The 15,688-nt window shown below is 35.8% G+C and overlaps 1 protein-coding gene across 12 annotated transcripts in view; it reads right to left on the bottom strand.

Moving 5' to 3' along the window:
- The window catches only part of LOC129791086 (sodium/potassium/calcium exchanger Nckx30C), a 32,293-nt gene extending 17,695 nt beyond the window's left edge, over positions 1-14,598 (bottom strand). For 4 of the 12 annotated variants that reach the window (XM_055829022.1, XM_055829020.1, XM_055829019.1 and 1 more), the window contains exons 1-2: positions 13,563-14,598; positions 8,767-9,344 (exon numbers count right to left, since the gene is read on the bottom strand). In XM_055829022.1, the coding sequence (XP_055684997.1) occupies positions 8,767-9,344; positions 13,563-13,797 (813 nt within the window). In that variant the 5' untranslated portion in view covers positions 13,798-14,598. Of the gene's footprint in view, positions 1-2,600; positions 2,670-8,736; positions 9,345-13,562 lie in introns of all 12 variants that reach the window. The other 8 variants (XM_055829018.1, XM_055829016.1, XM_055829015.1 and 5 more) reach the window with 3 other exon arrangements.
- Between the last annotated feature and the right edge of the window lie 1,090 nt (positions 14,599-15,688).

Consider the following 15,688-nt stretch of genomic DNA (forward strand, 5'->3'; position numbering starts at 1 on the left):
TGCCCGAAAATCTATTAATAGACGCAATACTAATTAATTTTTCAACATCAATAGCAGTGATTTTTTTCCAAGTGTAAAAAAATAATCATTGCTATTTGATTGTATAAAAGCTCTTGATGTATTTTGGATAAATATGCATGCCCATGAAAATGTCAATATATAGTTTTCCTATTTGATTTATACATTCCCAGGTTGTCCCCTACAAAACTCAATTTTAGCACTTGTTCAATTGCAAACCAACCCCGAGGGTATTTAGAACATAGCGAATACAGGAGAATGGTTAAAACAAAACCCATGACATAAAATTTTCATCACGTTCGCGATAGAAAAATCAGTGTTTTAGGAGGATTATTTAACTGGATGAATTTTTCACACCAAAAACATTCTACAATTCGGTTTTATTGTAAAAGGATTTATGTTTATATTCCATCTGAATATTCAGGTATCTTCATATGTGCCGTCTTTTTCATGCACAAGACTTTTATTTTTCTGGCACAATTCCAAGAATATTTAATAACAACTCGTTGTCTTTATGTGAATGCCTCAGCTGCTTTAATGGTACCAAGGGGCATAAATTTGATCTTTTAAGATGATCTGAGTAGTAGACAAACACAAGTCTTGGGATTAATTCATTGGAATTTTCGGGGAAAATACTTATATGAAACGTAAAGACTGAAAAGTTTACAAAAAATTTAAGATTTTTGGTTTTTTGGCTCATTAAAAGTTTTTTTTATCTATTTTGTCTTATATGGAATTCAACTTTTAAGAGCCAAAGCTCAGAAACAAAAAGCTCTTGAACAAACGGTTACACACAGCTCCAAAATCAACGAATAATCTAATTGTGAGAATTAAACTTGAAATTAATTAATGTTGAAGTTTGGAGCTTAATTTAACCTAATTTCAAAAACAAGTGATTGTTATTAAAAAGTATTTGAACATTTTATTACATAATTCAATATTAGTTTCAAATATGAAAAATTGTTAAATTTTTCAATAAATTTCCTTTGTAATATTTTACACCTATTTTTGATTTTTTAGCTGTGATTCTTTCTTCAAAGAAGCACAGCTTCTGTGTACACTCCAAAATGCAAAGTCGTCAGATCGGGCTCAAACTTGGGATGAGCACGAATTAGGGTCCCCACATTCCAAAAAACGTATGCGCCAAAAATTTTTCCGGCCGGCCGTCCGTCCGTCCGTCCGTCCGTCCGTCCGGAACCTTTTGCTAAATTACAAGAGAACGGTGATAGATAGACACTTGCGGTCAACGGCAAAGTTCATATATCGGGTGGAAGACATCCGATTATGATGTCAAATCCAATCTCCCACCCCCCCGTCCGCCATTTTGAATAACCTCAAAATTTTGTTTTCGCTATATCTCAGCCCCTGTAATAGCTAAAAATCTGAAATTTTTATATGTTGTAGGGGCCATCAATACCTTTCCAACGATACCTCATTTTTGAAAATCGGTCAAGCCGTTTAGTCAATATGGCCGCCACAATTTTTCATCGAAAATCGGCCATAACTTGAGAACGGCTTGACCAATTTTGATCAACTCGGGCTCAAATGAAAGATATTAACGAGCCCTACAACCGCTCGGAACATTGCAAGTTCAAAAAATGACCGCAAGTGGCGCTAAAATCGAAAACAAAATTTTCGATGAGTTTTCGATGAATATCTCGAGCACCGCTTTATAGAATTGCTTCAAATTTTGATATGTTATAGCTGACTATATTATCTAGCTCTATGCCAAAAATGAAGAAAATCTATGTAGCCGTTCCGGAGATATCGCGTTTTAAAGTTAACATGTCATATCTTGATTTGCATAAGACCAGCCCCGCGAAGCGGGGCGTTTTATATATACACACTATACACATATAAAAGTAAAGTAAAATATATATAAATGCATAGATATATACATTATATATACATATAAAAATGCAAAGATAAATATTAAATAAAAATATAGCATGGATGGAACAGTATAAAGCGAAAGAACGGTAAGTAAAACTTACGGGCTGTGATTCTTTCTTTGTCAGTGAAATGTGAAATTGACGGAAAATTGAGGATGGGCAAATTTGGAGGAAGGCTTTCTCGCGTACCGAATCACAGCCAACGCCCACGATTAAGGCTTCTCACAAATTATCTGCGCGTTGGCTGTGATTCGGTGCGCGAGAAAGCCTTCCTCAAAATTTGCCCATCCTCAATTTTCCGTCAATTTCACATTTCACTGACAAAGAAAGAATCACAGCCCGTAAGTTTTACTTACCGTTCTTTCGCTTTATACTGTTCCATCCATGCTATATTTTTTTTCTCCAATGACTTTTCCAAAGCTCGAGAAAATAATTTATGACAAATAAATGAAAACAATACAAAATGCTTAAATTAGCAATTTTTTTTTATAAATAAAATAAAATAAAATAAATTAAATTTGAGGAAATATCTCATGAGGCGTTTTGTTTGTAGAGTGCGGCTGTATGTGAAAATTTTAATTGAAACAAAAACGAGGAGAGGGTGTTTTATGATACATGAATATTCAGAGAATTAATTACACAGTAGATTTATTATATGTATAGGTATCCTAAATTACTCAAAATGTTCACCTTATCAGTGAGTGAAATTCTCCAGACAAATATCCCTTGAGTTTCATTATTTTTGTTGCAACTATTTACCTTTTGTGGTGAAAAGAAATAATCATTTAGCGATTTTAATGCTTTTTCTTGTTGAAAATGCTGAATGAGAATGTCTGTGAAACACAGCACTATTATATAATTATTATTATATACAAGATAGAAGTTCTATTTGCAAGGCAGCTTCTATTGATTTAAGAAAGTTATATTGAGAAAAGGGGACTATGATACAGAGAGAATTTCAAATTAATTAAGGTAAATTGTATCTAAATGCATGAGGAAATACTTAATGACGCTGAAGGAGTGATGAAGTTGAAAGAGAAAAGAGGAAAGAAGTGTAAAGCCATAATTGGATACACAGAGATCCGAAAATCTATTGAGAAAATGGGGTTGTTTTTTTTGGGGAAAGATTGTGGGTGTGAAAGGTCACAACCACACTAGGTGACCTCTTCTCTCCACCTCAGAGCTATTTTGTCACATGATGCAGAGAATGGTATTATAAGTTTTGCTATGTTCTAATTATATTATTTTGTTCCCAAGCTAGGAATTTGTATAAATGAGTGGGAGGGTATTGTGTAGAATATTTTATAGATTTTCCGCTGATTCAGCACCACACACACTCACTTTTCTAAAATGCCCCCTATTCCCAAATTTGTGGGGATTTGGTATGTTTGAATTTTTCATTTTGTCCCCTTGTTTTCAATTAGTTGCACTCACCATGAGTAAGAGCTTTTTGCCCTTCCATCCACGCATGTTGCCCTTCCATTAAAGCTTTAGCGAATTGTATGTGAGAAAAGGTTCAAGTTTGCGGAAGAAGAGATAGGCGGATGTGGTGGATTTTGGGGGGCGGGGAGAAATGGGTAGGAGAAGAGTGAAAGCTCTACGCTAAAAGGACAATAATCAATCATCTGTAAGTGAAAATTTCATGATTTTTTTGCACCCAACAAATCATCCAAAATAGAAAGGAAGATGAAGAAAAGGAAAATGTTTGTATGAAGAGAAATTTGCCATATTTCTTCTGAATCTGCGAGACCTATCCCTCAATTTCAAATGTATTATTATATAGAGATGACGCACACACACCCATAATTATACAATCATATTTATTTCATTCTTAAATTTTGTATTCATCTTTAATGTTCCTCGTGAGCTTTTATTTGTGCTTTGAGATTTGGTTAATTTTCAAATTAAACTCTCCATAAATCAATTTTAAAGTCGACGGGAGCAATTTTGGACAAAATAAAATATATTTTGTCTTTTGTGAAGTCTACAAAAGACATTTTATGAAGAGCAATTTTGAATAAAATATCTTTTGGGAGACTTTTGATATATTTTGTCGTCTTTTGTGACGTGTTTTTTCTTTCGAGTGGAGAGTTTCAGATGGAAAAAATAAGAAGAAGATAACATTCCTATTAGGTTATGTTTACGATACGGCAATTGAACAATCTGAATTGAATTAATTTTTAGGGAAATTAAGTCAAGCATGCGTGTAGTCTATTTGATACCCTAAGGATGTTGGGAAGATCAAAAAACCATCTGACTTCTAGCTCATCAGTTCGATTTTCATTACACCAAGAAAATGTTAATGAGTCACTCTGATATGATTCTCTTTTACATGAATTGATTGACTCATATTTTATTGCATTAATTAGCCCTACATATTTCGTTTTTGCACATAAGAAGTCGCATCGGGAACATAGGGAAGGGATCTCTGATCCAAAATCCTGATTATATAGGGTTAGAACTTGTCAGCGATCTCCCAAATTTTTGCCGAAAAGACACAGAAATTCTCCATAACATTTTTGCCCAACACCGTGAAAAGGAAAAATGGACACAGCTAAATTGGCTGAATTTCATATCATTCCACAAATTCCCTTTGCACAAAGCTTCACAATTACCCGAAATTGCATTATTGTCCATTGCTATTTCGAGAAACATGACAGAAAACTTCTAAAAAATGCAACGCGTAAACACCAATTTGACAAAAGATTTTGATTTTATAAAAGCACCTCGACGAGATGCTTGTAAAACACAAAATATTTCTTGTGTAATGTATAAATTATTTTGTGCAAAATTACAATTCTCCTATAAAAATCTTTTGTGGAGACGTTCTCACAAGATTGTCAAAAGATTGACACAAAAAATCTTTTGTCTTTTGTCTAAAATTGCATTAAACGTCAAAATTTTTCAGTTTTTCAAAATATTTCACCTATTATTGTACCTAAAATTGCAAAAATTTGTTTTGTGGAGAGATTGACAAAAGTTTTAGAGAAATATTTTGTGCAAAATTACATTTAATGTCAAAATATTTTGTATTTTCAAAATATTTTGTCTTTTATTTTGTCCAAAATTGCTCCCGACATTACAAAAAATTACAGCACAATCTGTTGTTTCAATTCTTTTTAAAAATACTTAATTAAAATTTATGTCTGATGAAAGCTCGATACGATTCAAAAACAAATTGCACAACAAAAGAAAATAATATGATGAAAAATGACCTAAAAATTAAAACAGACAGAAACAATGCTGAGCCAATCGTAATGGAAAATTCTTGAAGAAAAATCGACATTTGGTACAAATTGCTTTTCATAAATTCTAATGAAAAATTACTGAATTTTCACAGAAATTTCTGAAATTGAAAGACTAATTAAAATCTTACAATGAAAATTAAGAGATAAGATTTTATTTTTATCCAATGATGCGGAGCATTGATTTTAAATTTCAATTAACTTTGTATCGAGAAAATGAACAAGTTGGAGGATATTTCTTTCATTGCTGCTAGAAAATTTTAATTAACGAAAGCTCACAAAAGTTTCTTTTGTGAGATATATTGGAAGTTATGAGAACGAAAGTGTCATAAAGTTTTCCCTTTAGAATGCAATTAAATGAACATTGCAATAGTATTGCATATTATAAACTTTCATGGAAAACCAATACATTTTCTCTCCGTTCTTAGTTCTCCTGCGCGCACACGGAACAAATCAATTTTAGTGAATAATGTCTCTTTGAAAGTTCACCCAAGAAGGGGGTGGTGGTGGTGGGAGTTCTTTTGCCATGGAATTCTTTCTCAATTTGGATCATGCTGAAGAAGTTTTGAATGATTGTTGTGGAATTGTGAGTTGTGTGTGCACGGTGTTTTGGGGATGAAATGGATTTTCAGGAAAAGAGGAAAAACATAATTGTGATAATACAGTGAACCACGCTAAAAGAAAACGCACGGAGAAATCGCGGAAACACCACTAACATAAAATTGCAAATGAAAATTTTAATCTCTATCATATACATTCAGATATACATTAGGAACGACACTTAATGTATTTTGATGTTGGTTTGAGATGTGGGACATGGGATGCGGGATGGGGGCAGGGGTGGTATGGAATACAGCAAAGAACAGCAATATAGCAGCAACAGCAGCAGAACATTAACGGTCGTTTTATATATCAAACATACTGGGGAAGATGGTCTGAGGGAAGGGGAGGAGGCTTCCTTTTGTGCTTTCCTTGAGGGAAGTGGCAAAGAGATGCTTTCCATATTATATCTACATGCCTGTATAGTCAACACTTGGGGAGGTGGTGAATGGAGGCCGCATTGTGTGGGAAATGAGCAAGACAGAGATGACGGGAAATTGGAAGTGATGCTAGGAGATTTTGGGGGTAAGTGAATAAGAAGCCAACCAGGAAAATCCACCAAAAAGACCACTCTCTTTGGCTTTCTTGCTCACGCACGTTGGATGTTCTACTCATTTTGCCATCCATAAGTGAATGTTCCAGTCGAATGTAATTAATTTTATTGATTGATTAGGAATTAACTAAGAAATCACAATAGTTTGCCTTCTTTTTATCGCTTTTCCAAACGAAAGTGATGCAGTAAAATCCATCTCCCCACAATTTTACGCCTCATGCTTTTGATTTATTACCAGGATGTGCACTGTCTTTTTATTATATTTCCATGAGTTTTATTGCAATAGGACTGAAATAATAAATGAAATAGACTTTCATTGACTGATAAATCCCTGCATAAATCTCAATTTAATTATTTACATCTCCTAAGAACTAATGTTCTTAAAACTTGTTTCCATTCCCTCATTATGCTAAAATGTGAGCCTAGAACGTTGTGTTCTAAGTAGTTATTCTGGGTTTCTTATTATTCAACGTATTATATCCTATTTAGCATAGAACATTTGCTTCTATGTACCTAGATAAGTATATAGGAAAATTTTTGCATATTAAATGGTATGTAGAAATTATATAGAACTCGGGATGAAGTTAGTACCAAAAATGTTTCGAAAAATTCTATGAAATACATTTCTGTTTGAAATAAACCTTACTATAATATTAAAAGATTTTTATGATTGTTGTAACTGTTAAAACTATTTTTTAAAATTACTTTTTAAACATTTTAATACATAATTATTTAGACAAAAAATCTCGATTATATACAAACAATCGTTCGATTGAATAATAAAATTCAACTTTTATTTCAAATGAAATTTAATCGGGAGAATATATTTTAATTAAAAAATTATTTTATTTTCCGCTGTATAATTTTTTGGGTAATAATCATAAATTCATGCATTTATGGCTGTATTACAAAAATGAAATAATTTGTACTTCGATTATCATACAATATTTATCTGTCGATATAATTAATTTAAATAATTTAACAATGAAACTTAATAAATATTCATACATATGTATCAGTTTCATTTGCAAAAATGTTGACTGGAATGAGTTAATATTGCTTTGTGTTAATTACACACTGTACTTTAAGCTCTGTGTAACAAATAAAAAAAATTGTGATTTATTTAAAGATTGTGCACATCCGTATTTTCTTATAATTTTCAACACAGAAATAATGTTGAAATTATATTAGGCTTTAAACCTTAGGCTTTGGACCTTCAGATAAAAAAATATCCCATCATGGTTAAAAATCTCCTTGCTTTATGGGAATCAATTGAAGGCAATTGTAGGTTTTTCATTCATTTCACAAAGTTTTTCCTGATATTTTCATGTCAAAACCTACACCGAGTGGCATTGTATATTTGGCTTTTTTGAGGGGCCTAAGACCCTGTCATGTCTGGGGCATTTTGTGCTTTTGTTAGAGATATGTCATGTATCTAGTCCTTGTGCTTCACACACCCTTTCCTATATAGAGCCGCATCTTTCAACTTCTATCCCCTCGTGACCATGCCCTGGGGCTTGTCTGAGCATTTGTTCATCCGGGGCAGACACATGGACAGTGAGAAGGAAGCTGATTAAATGGCTTTTGGATCGTGTCCAACTCCTCTCTGATTTTCTTTTGACCCACCCCATCTCGCCACTTTATTGTTGATTTAGCACCACCACGTCTACACGAAGAATTTGACTTGTCTGTATGTGGTCGACCAGGAAAATCCTTTCCCTTGCATGAGAAGGTAGGAGGTGGGAAACAGAGGGTACGGGCGGAAAACATTCAATGGAGGTTCCAAACTTAAGCTGTTAGGATAGGGATGCGACTGGGGGTTGTTCTAAAGGGAGTCATGGTTGTCGTTTTTTTTTCTTTTCATTTCTTTTCTCCCAAAATTTCCACGCGGAAGTTCAAATTACTCAATATGGGCGGTGGTTGGGGGAGGTAACAGCAATACACAGAAGCGACACAGAGCATTCTCTCAAAATTACTCCATTCGGGCGGGGTTGACTTTTATCATTAAAAGCTGGTACTCTCTTGCAGCTTTTGCCAAAAACGGCTACGGGGGAGGAAAGTTGTAAAAAAAATTGATAGCACGGGATGGGGATAACATAGAAGATTAGTTGCATGAATGCCCATGAATATCCATCTTTTTTTACGGTCTCTCTTTTTCATTTCTCATAAGCAGAAATGTAATCATATGGCGTGTAAGAAATTTATTCTTGTGTGTCTGATGTCTTGTTGTCTTTGAGGGTGGATATGATCGCAAGAATTGGTTGTGTGTGTTGATTTTCATTTTTGATTGAAAATCATTTTCATTTTTCGAATTCATGAATCGTGTCTGTGAACTGTGAGAGTGGGAGAGAGAGAGAATGTTGAGAAACAGAGATAGAGAGAGAGAGAATGTTGGAGTTCTATATCATGCTGGTTGTCAACTACTTACTGCAGGCATTAGTTGATCAGTGCTTCGTACTCTGGTCACCTTGTTCTTGTAGATAAATTTTTTCACGCACCGCTCCACCTGCTGGTTCCACTTCATGAAGCTAACGTAGGCTGCATAGATGAGGAAGAGAATGAGCGCCTCCCACCACTCGATGAGGTTATCACGAAAAAATATAATGAGAATGAGAAGACTGGTACTGTAGAAGGTGCAATCGCGGAAGAGGGGCCACCATGTTAGGGTGAGTATCGTCTTTGAGAATAATGCACACATGCCGATTACGAATAATATGTTGAATACCGCACTACCGACAATTGTACCGATACCGACATCGTCGAAGGACACAAAGACACCAATGACACTGGTGAAGAGTTCCGGAGCACTACCACCGGCTGCCATGAATGTGGCACCAGCCACATCATCGGCAATGCCCAACTTTTCGATGATGACATCCAGAGAAGGCACAAAGAACTCGTCGCAGACTATCGCGAGAGCGACAAACATGTAGATGACACCAATTATGTGAAAGATAACAGCACCATTTCGACGTTGCTCCAATGTGAAGAGGTCTTCAGGAAAGAGGGGATCCTTGTGCGTATCATTATTGGTACCTGAAATATACAAAAGACACCATTTTACCAACGCTTACAGCATACTTTTCACATAGTTTTCTTTATGTATTTTTTAGGGAAATGCAGGTATGTACTTTTTACATACTTCTTAGAAGTAAGTAGTTATTTAGAAATAATATACATACATATATAGTAAAAGATCTATCAAATTATAGATTCAATAATATTTGTTTGAATCTTCACAATCACAGCATTTTCAGGGTAGGAAGACCATAAATAGAAGAAATAGTTATCCCACTCTTCAAAATTGTTTGGTATGCTCATAAATCAGTTTATTTAGCATCTTCCATCATAATGCAAAACGTAGGTGTAGTAAAATTATGGTAATACCACTCAAGCTAAACAAGAAAACTTTATTCCACGAAGTTGAAGTTTTTATGCAAAATCAAATTGCTTAATCGTTTAGAATTATTTATCATTAAATTTTGATGCTATAAACAGAAATTTCTTTATAAACTTTCTGATGTTTCATGTCAAAAAATAATTATTTCCAAGATTTTGCTTTTAAATGTCATAAAGTTTGATAAATATTTGATAAAATCTGCCACAAACGTAATCATTCATTTTTCAAGAGAGCTCCTTTGGTTTTTCTCTACGGTAATAAATTGGTTTTTATTACTTTATTAGACACAAAAAGTAGCTCTAAAATTCACATTCGGTTTCAATTTCTGCGCCTTTTATTTTAAAGTGAGCCAGGTAGTTGATTATCATGCGAGATTGTGTAAATTGGGCAATATAATGCGTATTAAGTTTGCTAAAGTGTTTGCATAAATTACATACATTGTATTTAATTATATATACAAGCACTACATGTGAAACAATATCCAAAGCAAGTCCATGAGAAACACAAAATGCAATTACAAAAGCTTCTTCTGAAACCACATGAAGTTAAACTAACTTTGTGCTTTTAAAGTCATTTTTATAAATCAAAGCATCTCTAGGATAGAGAGCTTTAATTTTTCACTCTCTAGTAAATTTTGCTACATACAAAATACCAGGTTGGATGTACAGTACATATTTTAAAATACTGTTTCATTTAAAAAATATATGTTATGAAGGTTATGGCAGAGTGGCAAATCACGAAGAGATTATGAATACGTACTGTAAAAAAACAAAGCTTTGATACCTACTTTTTTGTTTGAAAGCTATCAAAGCTCCAAAGAGCTCAAAACATTGCTCACTGTTACTGGAATTTTACCCTTGTGATTAATAATATTTTTTTAGCTCCCTTTATTGAATTTTTCTATTGTTATGTAACGCATTTTTCCCCCAAAAAATAAGCTCCGGCTTATGAGGATTTTTTCATCTATGCTATAGCCTTAAAATGTACAAGGTAGTTATTAAAAAATATTTAGTAAAAATTAGAGATAAATTAGAGAATTATAAATTAGAGATTAAAATTAAAATTCTAATTGAGCTTTGATCCAAAAAGATATTTGGGCGAAAGCTTTTCTTTTGAAAAAATCTCAAAAATCAAGAGAACCTTTTCATCAACTTATTTATTTCTCTATGAGAAAATTTAAATAAATTTACAAAATACTTTTCCAACTATTGGGCAAACATATCCTGGGAAATGCAACTTTAGATGGAATTCAATAGCAAGATAATAAATTAAAGTTTATTTCTCTTTCTCTTTCAATGCATCTCGTGAATATATTTTGCAGTAATCCCGAGACATTGTTTAGTTCACATGAACAAGGGTGAAAATGCATAAATTCCTTCTTTGTACCATAGAGGATAAGTTTCAAGAAAAAAAATGACATGACAGCATCCAGACACCAAGTAAAGGAGTAAGAAAAACGTCCTCGGTTTCACTGCAAAAGCTCGTTGAGTGCGTCACTAATCTTTCTCAAGTACGTGATCTGTTTGCCTCTCTACAGCCGCTACGGCGCCGCGAGGATGCATTCAAAATCATGTGATTTATTGAACATGCTAAATTTGAGTGTTATTCAGGGTAAAGGGTAGTTCTCACACCCCGAAATACAATATTAAATTGATATGAATATAATATTAGAAAATGAAATCAATATATATTGCAATTCTCAGTGGATGCTCACATGTCAGTCTACGATTTTGTTATGTGTATTGAATATGGAAAATGTCAATTTTCTCCTATATAGCTTTTTCTAATTAATTGGACTTTGTCGAATGCACGAGGAAATTACATTTTTGATTGCATTCGGATGTTGAAAGCTGAACAAAGAGTATCACCAAATTGGGGAAAAATTTAATGGGACTAAGCTACAAAAACTACAAATATTTTATGAATTTTCTGTGAAAATAGTTTGAATTTGAATATTTTGCAAAGTATTTAAATTGATGATTTTTCTTTAATTATAAAAAAAAATTTCAAGTATTTTTAATAGTTTAACACAAAATAAATAAATCGAGAGCATAATAGTAAAAGTTGGAGTGAGAAAAGTTTACAAATTAGTCCCTTCGAAATAAATCTTCCTGAGTATTTACAGCTGTTCACCCCATCTAGAGAATCACATCCTTGGGGGGCTGAGAGTGGATATTGTTTACTGGTGTACCGTGAGCTTTTTCCGTGCTAATATGGCTTCTATCTCGTGTAGCCTTCATTTAATAATAGCTCCAAAGCTCAAACTAATTCAAACTTTTCATCAAAATATATATATTTTGGGCACTTGGTGGTGGGTACATTTTTGGGTTGGCCCTGTGTGAAAGGGGTTTAGTGGAAGTTTAAGGGGCTTTGAAGATATGGTTAATTATTGCGTGCAGGTCTCACGCGTGATGAACTGGAAAATGCGAGACACTCTTTGCCATTGATGGGTGGCCTATTAGCACTTATTTACAACTTATTGACACCATCCATTGAAATTTGTACATTATGTTGAGGAAGAAGGGTTTGTAGGGGGAGGGGATGGAGTTCTTTCTTAATGGGTGACATGGGGGTGACGGGTGGTGACGATGTGGGGGGTGTAGGTGTCGAAAGTGCGGTATTCGGACGCGCCGAACTTACGGCTGTGAGGGGGCCCTTCGACGAAAGGTTAAATCATTTCAAGAGTAATTTTCTGTGTGCTTATAATGGAATAAGGTCACAAATCCACTATCTATCCCGCTCGCACTCAGGCGGGGGCTCCACCCGCACAACATTGGAAAACACGGAAGAAATTGTGGGTGAAAGAGCTTCAAGGATGGTGTGTGGAATGTCTTAAGAGTGCGCGCGTTCAATTCTCACTGAAATTTCTTAACATGAGCAACCCCCATGCCATTGGGCCCATACACCAATTAATTAATTTCTCTCCCTTTTCGCCACAACCAACACTTTTTTCCACCCCTCCACCGTACCTGCTATGAAGTTTTATTATATACGGTATGGTGTATATGGTATTGTATGAGTTTTAAAAAGGAACACATGGATCTCTTTTAACCTAGCATGAGATATTGAGGGGGTGTGAGACTTATAAGGTTTTTTTCTTTATGAAAATTTCCGCAGATGGAAAATATTGCTCAGTGTATCTTTCAATCCACCTTCCGACCCTCAGCTGCGTTGTTCTTCAAAGACGGAAATTTCTTTCACAAAACGACTTGGGAGGGAAAAAAAGCGGAGAAGAAAAAAAACACAAGAGCTTTTCTCACGCTCTCCGTGTTTGTATTTTTCTCCTCCAACATTTGCTCGCGCGAGATTATGTAATCTCAACCAGCAGTCTTTTTTTTTGGGGGGTAGGGAACGGGGGCAATGGGGTCCGTGGGTGGTGGAATTTCAATAGAGTACCCAATATAATGGAATTATCTCTGTGTGTGCGATAGCTCCTCCAACATCAGCGCAACACCAAACTTGGTGGCTAGATAGCAAAAGTACCGAGATTTCGGGGGGCGGGCTGGCTTAGCCAAACCCCAATCGATGGGGGCTGTCGAGGTCCCGCAGCACCCCAAATAGGGGTTGTGTGGAATGTTTGGCTGCGGATCGATACGCACGTCACTGAATTTTGAAGTATTATATTCTCTTTAAAATGGCAAAAAGCACCAACCATGCACATCAACATTTTTTTATGCCTTCTATTCCATCTATCGACCCGCCCATAGTCACACAACCACCGCATATACTGAACTTTATGTACAAAGATCTCACTCCTATGCCACGGATCGCGAGAATATACTAAGCATATATAGCAGGAAAAAAAAACAAAAACGAAAATTTCATAAAATGAAAGCTCCACCAAATGAGCGTACCATTGGGTGAGGATCCGTTCATGATAATGATGGTGGCGGTGGCATTTTCAGGTTCCAACTCCAGTTGGTGGCTGTGGAGGTGTTGGTGGTCAGCACTGACTAGCATCTGCGACGGCAGGAACAGGGTGGTGGCCGCAACTCCCAAGATGACTTTGAGGACGATGGCTACGATTGTTCGGTGCCTCTCGCCGGTGCCACCCTCGGTGGCACCTGGGGCGTCTCTTGGGGGCCCCATTCTTCTGCCTCCTTCACACACAATGTCCGGATGTGTACTCAGGCAATCCCTTCTACCATGGACTGGTGGATTGTGTGGGTATTCTGGGTGACGGCATTTCGTCGATTTGTGCTCGCACGGCTGACGAGTTTACAAAAATTTGTATCCTGGTGCCTCCTCCACCTCCGCCCCCGCCTCACCTCCTCTGCTACGTTCCCGTTTGCAAATCCAACACGGGAATCCACTGCAGAGGATGGTCCAATTTTCCTTGGGAATTTTCACACACAAAACTCCCCTCGACTCGCTTCGACACTCAGGACACACTCCTTCGGTACCACTTCGTCCGTTTAACTGTGCTCAAGTCCAAATGGCCCAGAAAAGGCTCTCCGCCTCTTTTCCAACAAGGAGGGGGCTGCACAAAACTTTTCTCAATTTTTCCTTCTTTTTTTTCCTTGCTATTTTCTCTCCCAGTTCTCACGAAGGTCCCCCGCAGGAAGAAGGAAAATGAAAATCCTCAAAATGTCTCCCCCCGAAAAAATCCAAAAAGAGGCCCCTCGCGCGCAAATCTCACGCCAAGGAGGTCAAAATGGGAAAAAAATGTTATATTAGAGAAATGTTGGAGCCTAGTGCTGTGGGAAGAGTCCTTGGAATTAATGGTAGCTGATATCCCTCAGACTTATCGGTCACACTTGTTCGCCTCTGTGCCTTCGAGGTGGTGTTTAAGAAGAAAAAATAATTGATATTTATCGTGAACTGGTGTGGCAAAAATATATGGATTATCGTGTGGAGATGTGTCTACCGCAATGGACGCGCACAAACTACTGTGCAGGCAGGATACGGAGAGGCACGAAGCCCCTTCTGCAGGATCCTCCATGGAAATTTCCCCAATATACATTTTCCCCGCCACCGAGGAATTTGTCAATATGACTCGCAAGTTATATAGTAAATGCCATACCCTTCTCCGGTGCGCAAGATTCCCCGCGACACCACCGAAAACCTTTCCCAACCCGTTCGTGAGTCCTGGCAAAGGAAAGGTCCTCTCACACGGGACCGTCCTTCGTGTGAACTTCATGTGGGCCACGAAATATAACATGTCTATTTCGAGGATATGCGCGAGCTCTAACATTTTGACAGTGAATAAGACTACTGAAGGATCAATGCTGTCCTTCCAACGGTACGGGGGGTGCTGTTCCAAAGAAGGTATGGGAAAAGGTGGGTAGCCTTCGTGATTGCTGAAAAGTGGAGGAGTCATGAAGGAACTTCTCGAGCATATAAGAATTGTGTGCAAAAAGGGGATGGAAAAGAAGCAACCACAAGCACAACTTTTCTATTTGAATGGGATTCTCAGATTAACCATGCAACACCACACCAGTGTGCGGAGTTATGTAACAAACATTGCTTCCGGAAGGTGAAGAACATTTAATTTGATAAATTAGTTCTTAAACGCTAAATTGCAGTTCTATAGAGTCTCTGAAAATATTGCTTCGAAATATTTATAGTTTTTTTTTATTCCAAAATTTATTAAATCACAGCGAATGCATATTTAAAGAAAAAGAGCTTTAAGCTCTATAATATTTTCTTGGAAGAAAAAGAAAAATGTGTTTCATTTGAGGAAAACTTTAATATGGATTTGTAAGCACAGTTGAAAGTGCGATAGATGGGTAAACTTAAATAAAATAAATTCAAGAGTAAATGGTTAGAATAATGAGTAAAGAACTTTATTCATTTTAATGGTCCCACAATAAAATTTGCCCAGTGTATAAAAAAATCAAAAAAAAAAGTTGCAAGAAATTGCAAAATTTAAAATAAAAAAATTGGGTTTTATGTTTCACAATCTCAATTTAATTTAATTTATTTAAAAAAATGCGTTTCAATTCTTTTATTTAGTTTTTTTTTTTACATTTAAGTAAAT

Source organism: Lutzomyia longipalpis, chromosome 2, assembly GCF_024334085.1.
Source record: "Lutzomyia longipalpis isolate SR_M1_2022 chromosome 2, ASM2433408v1".
NCBI lineage: Eukaryota > Metazoa > Arthropoda > Insecta > Diptera > Psychodidae > Lutzomyia > Lutzomyia longipalpis.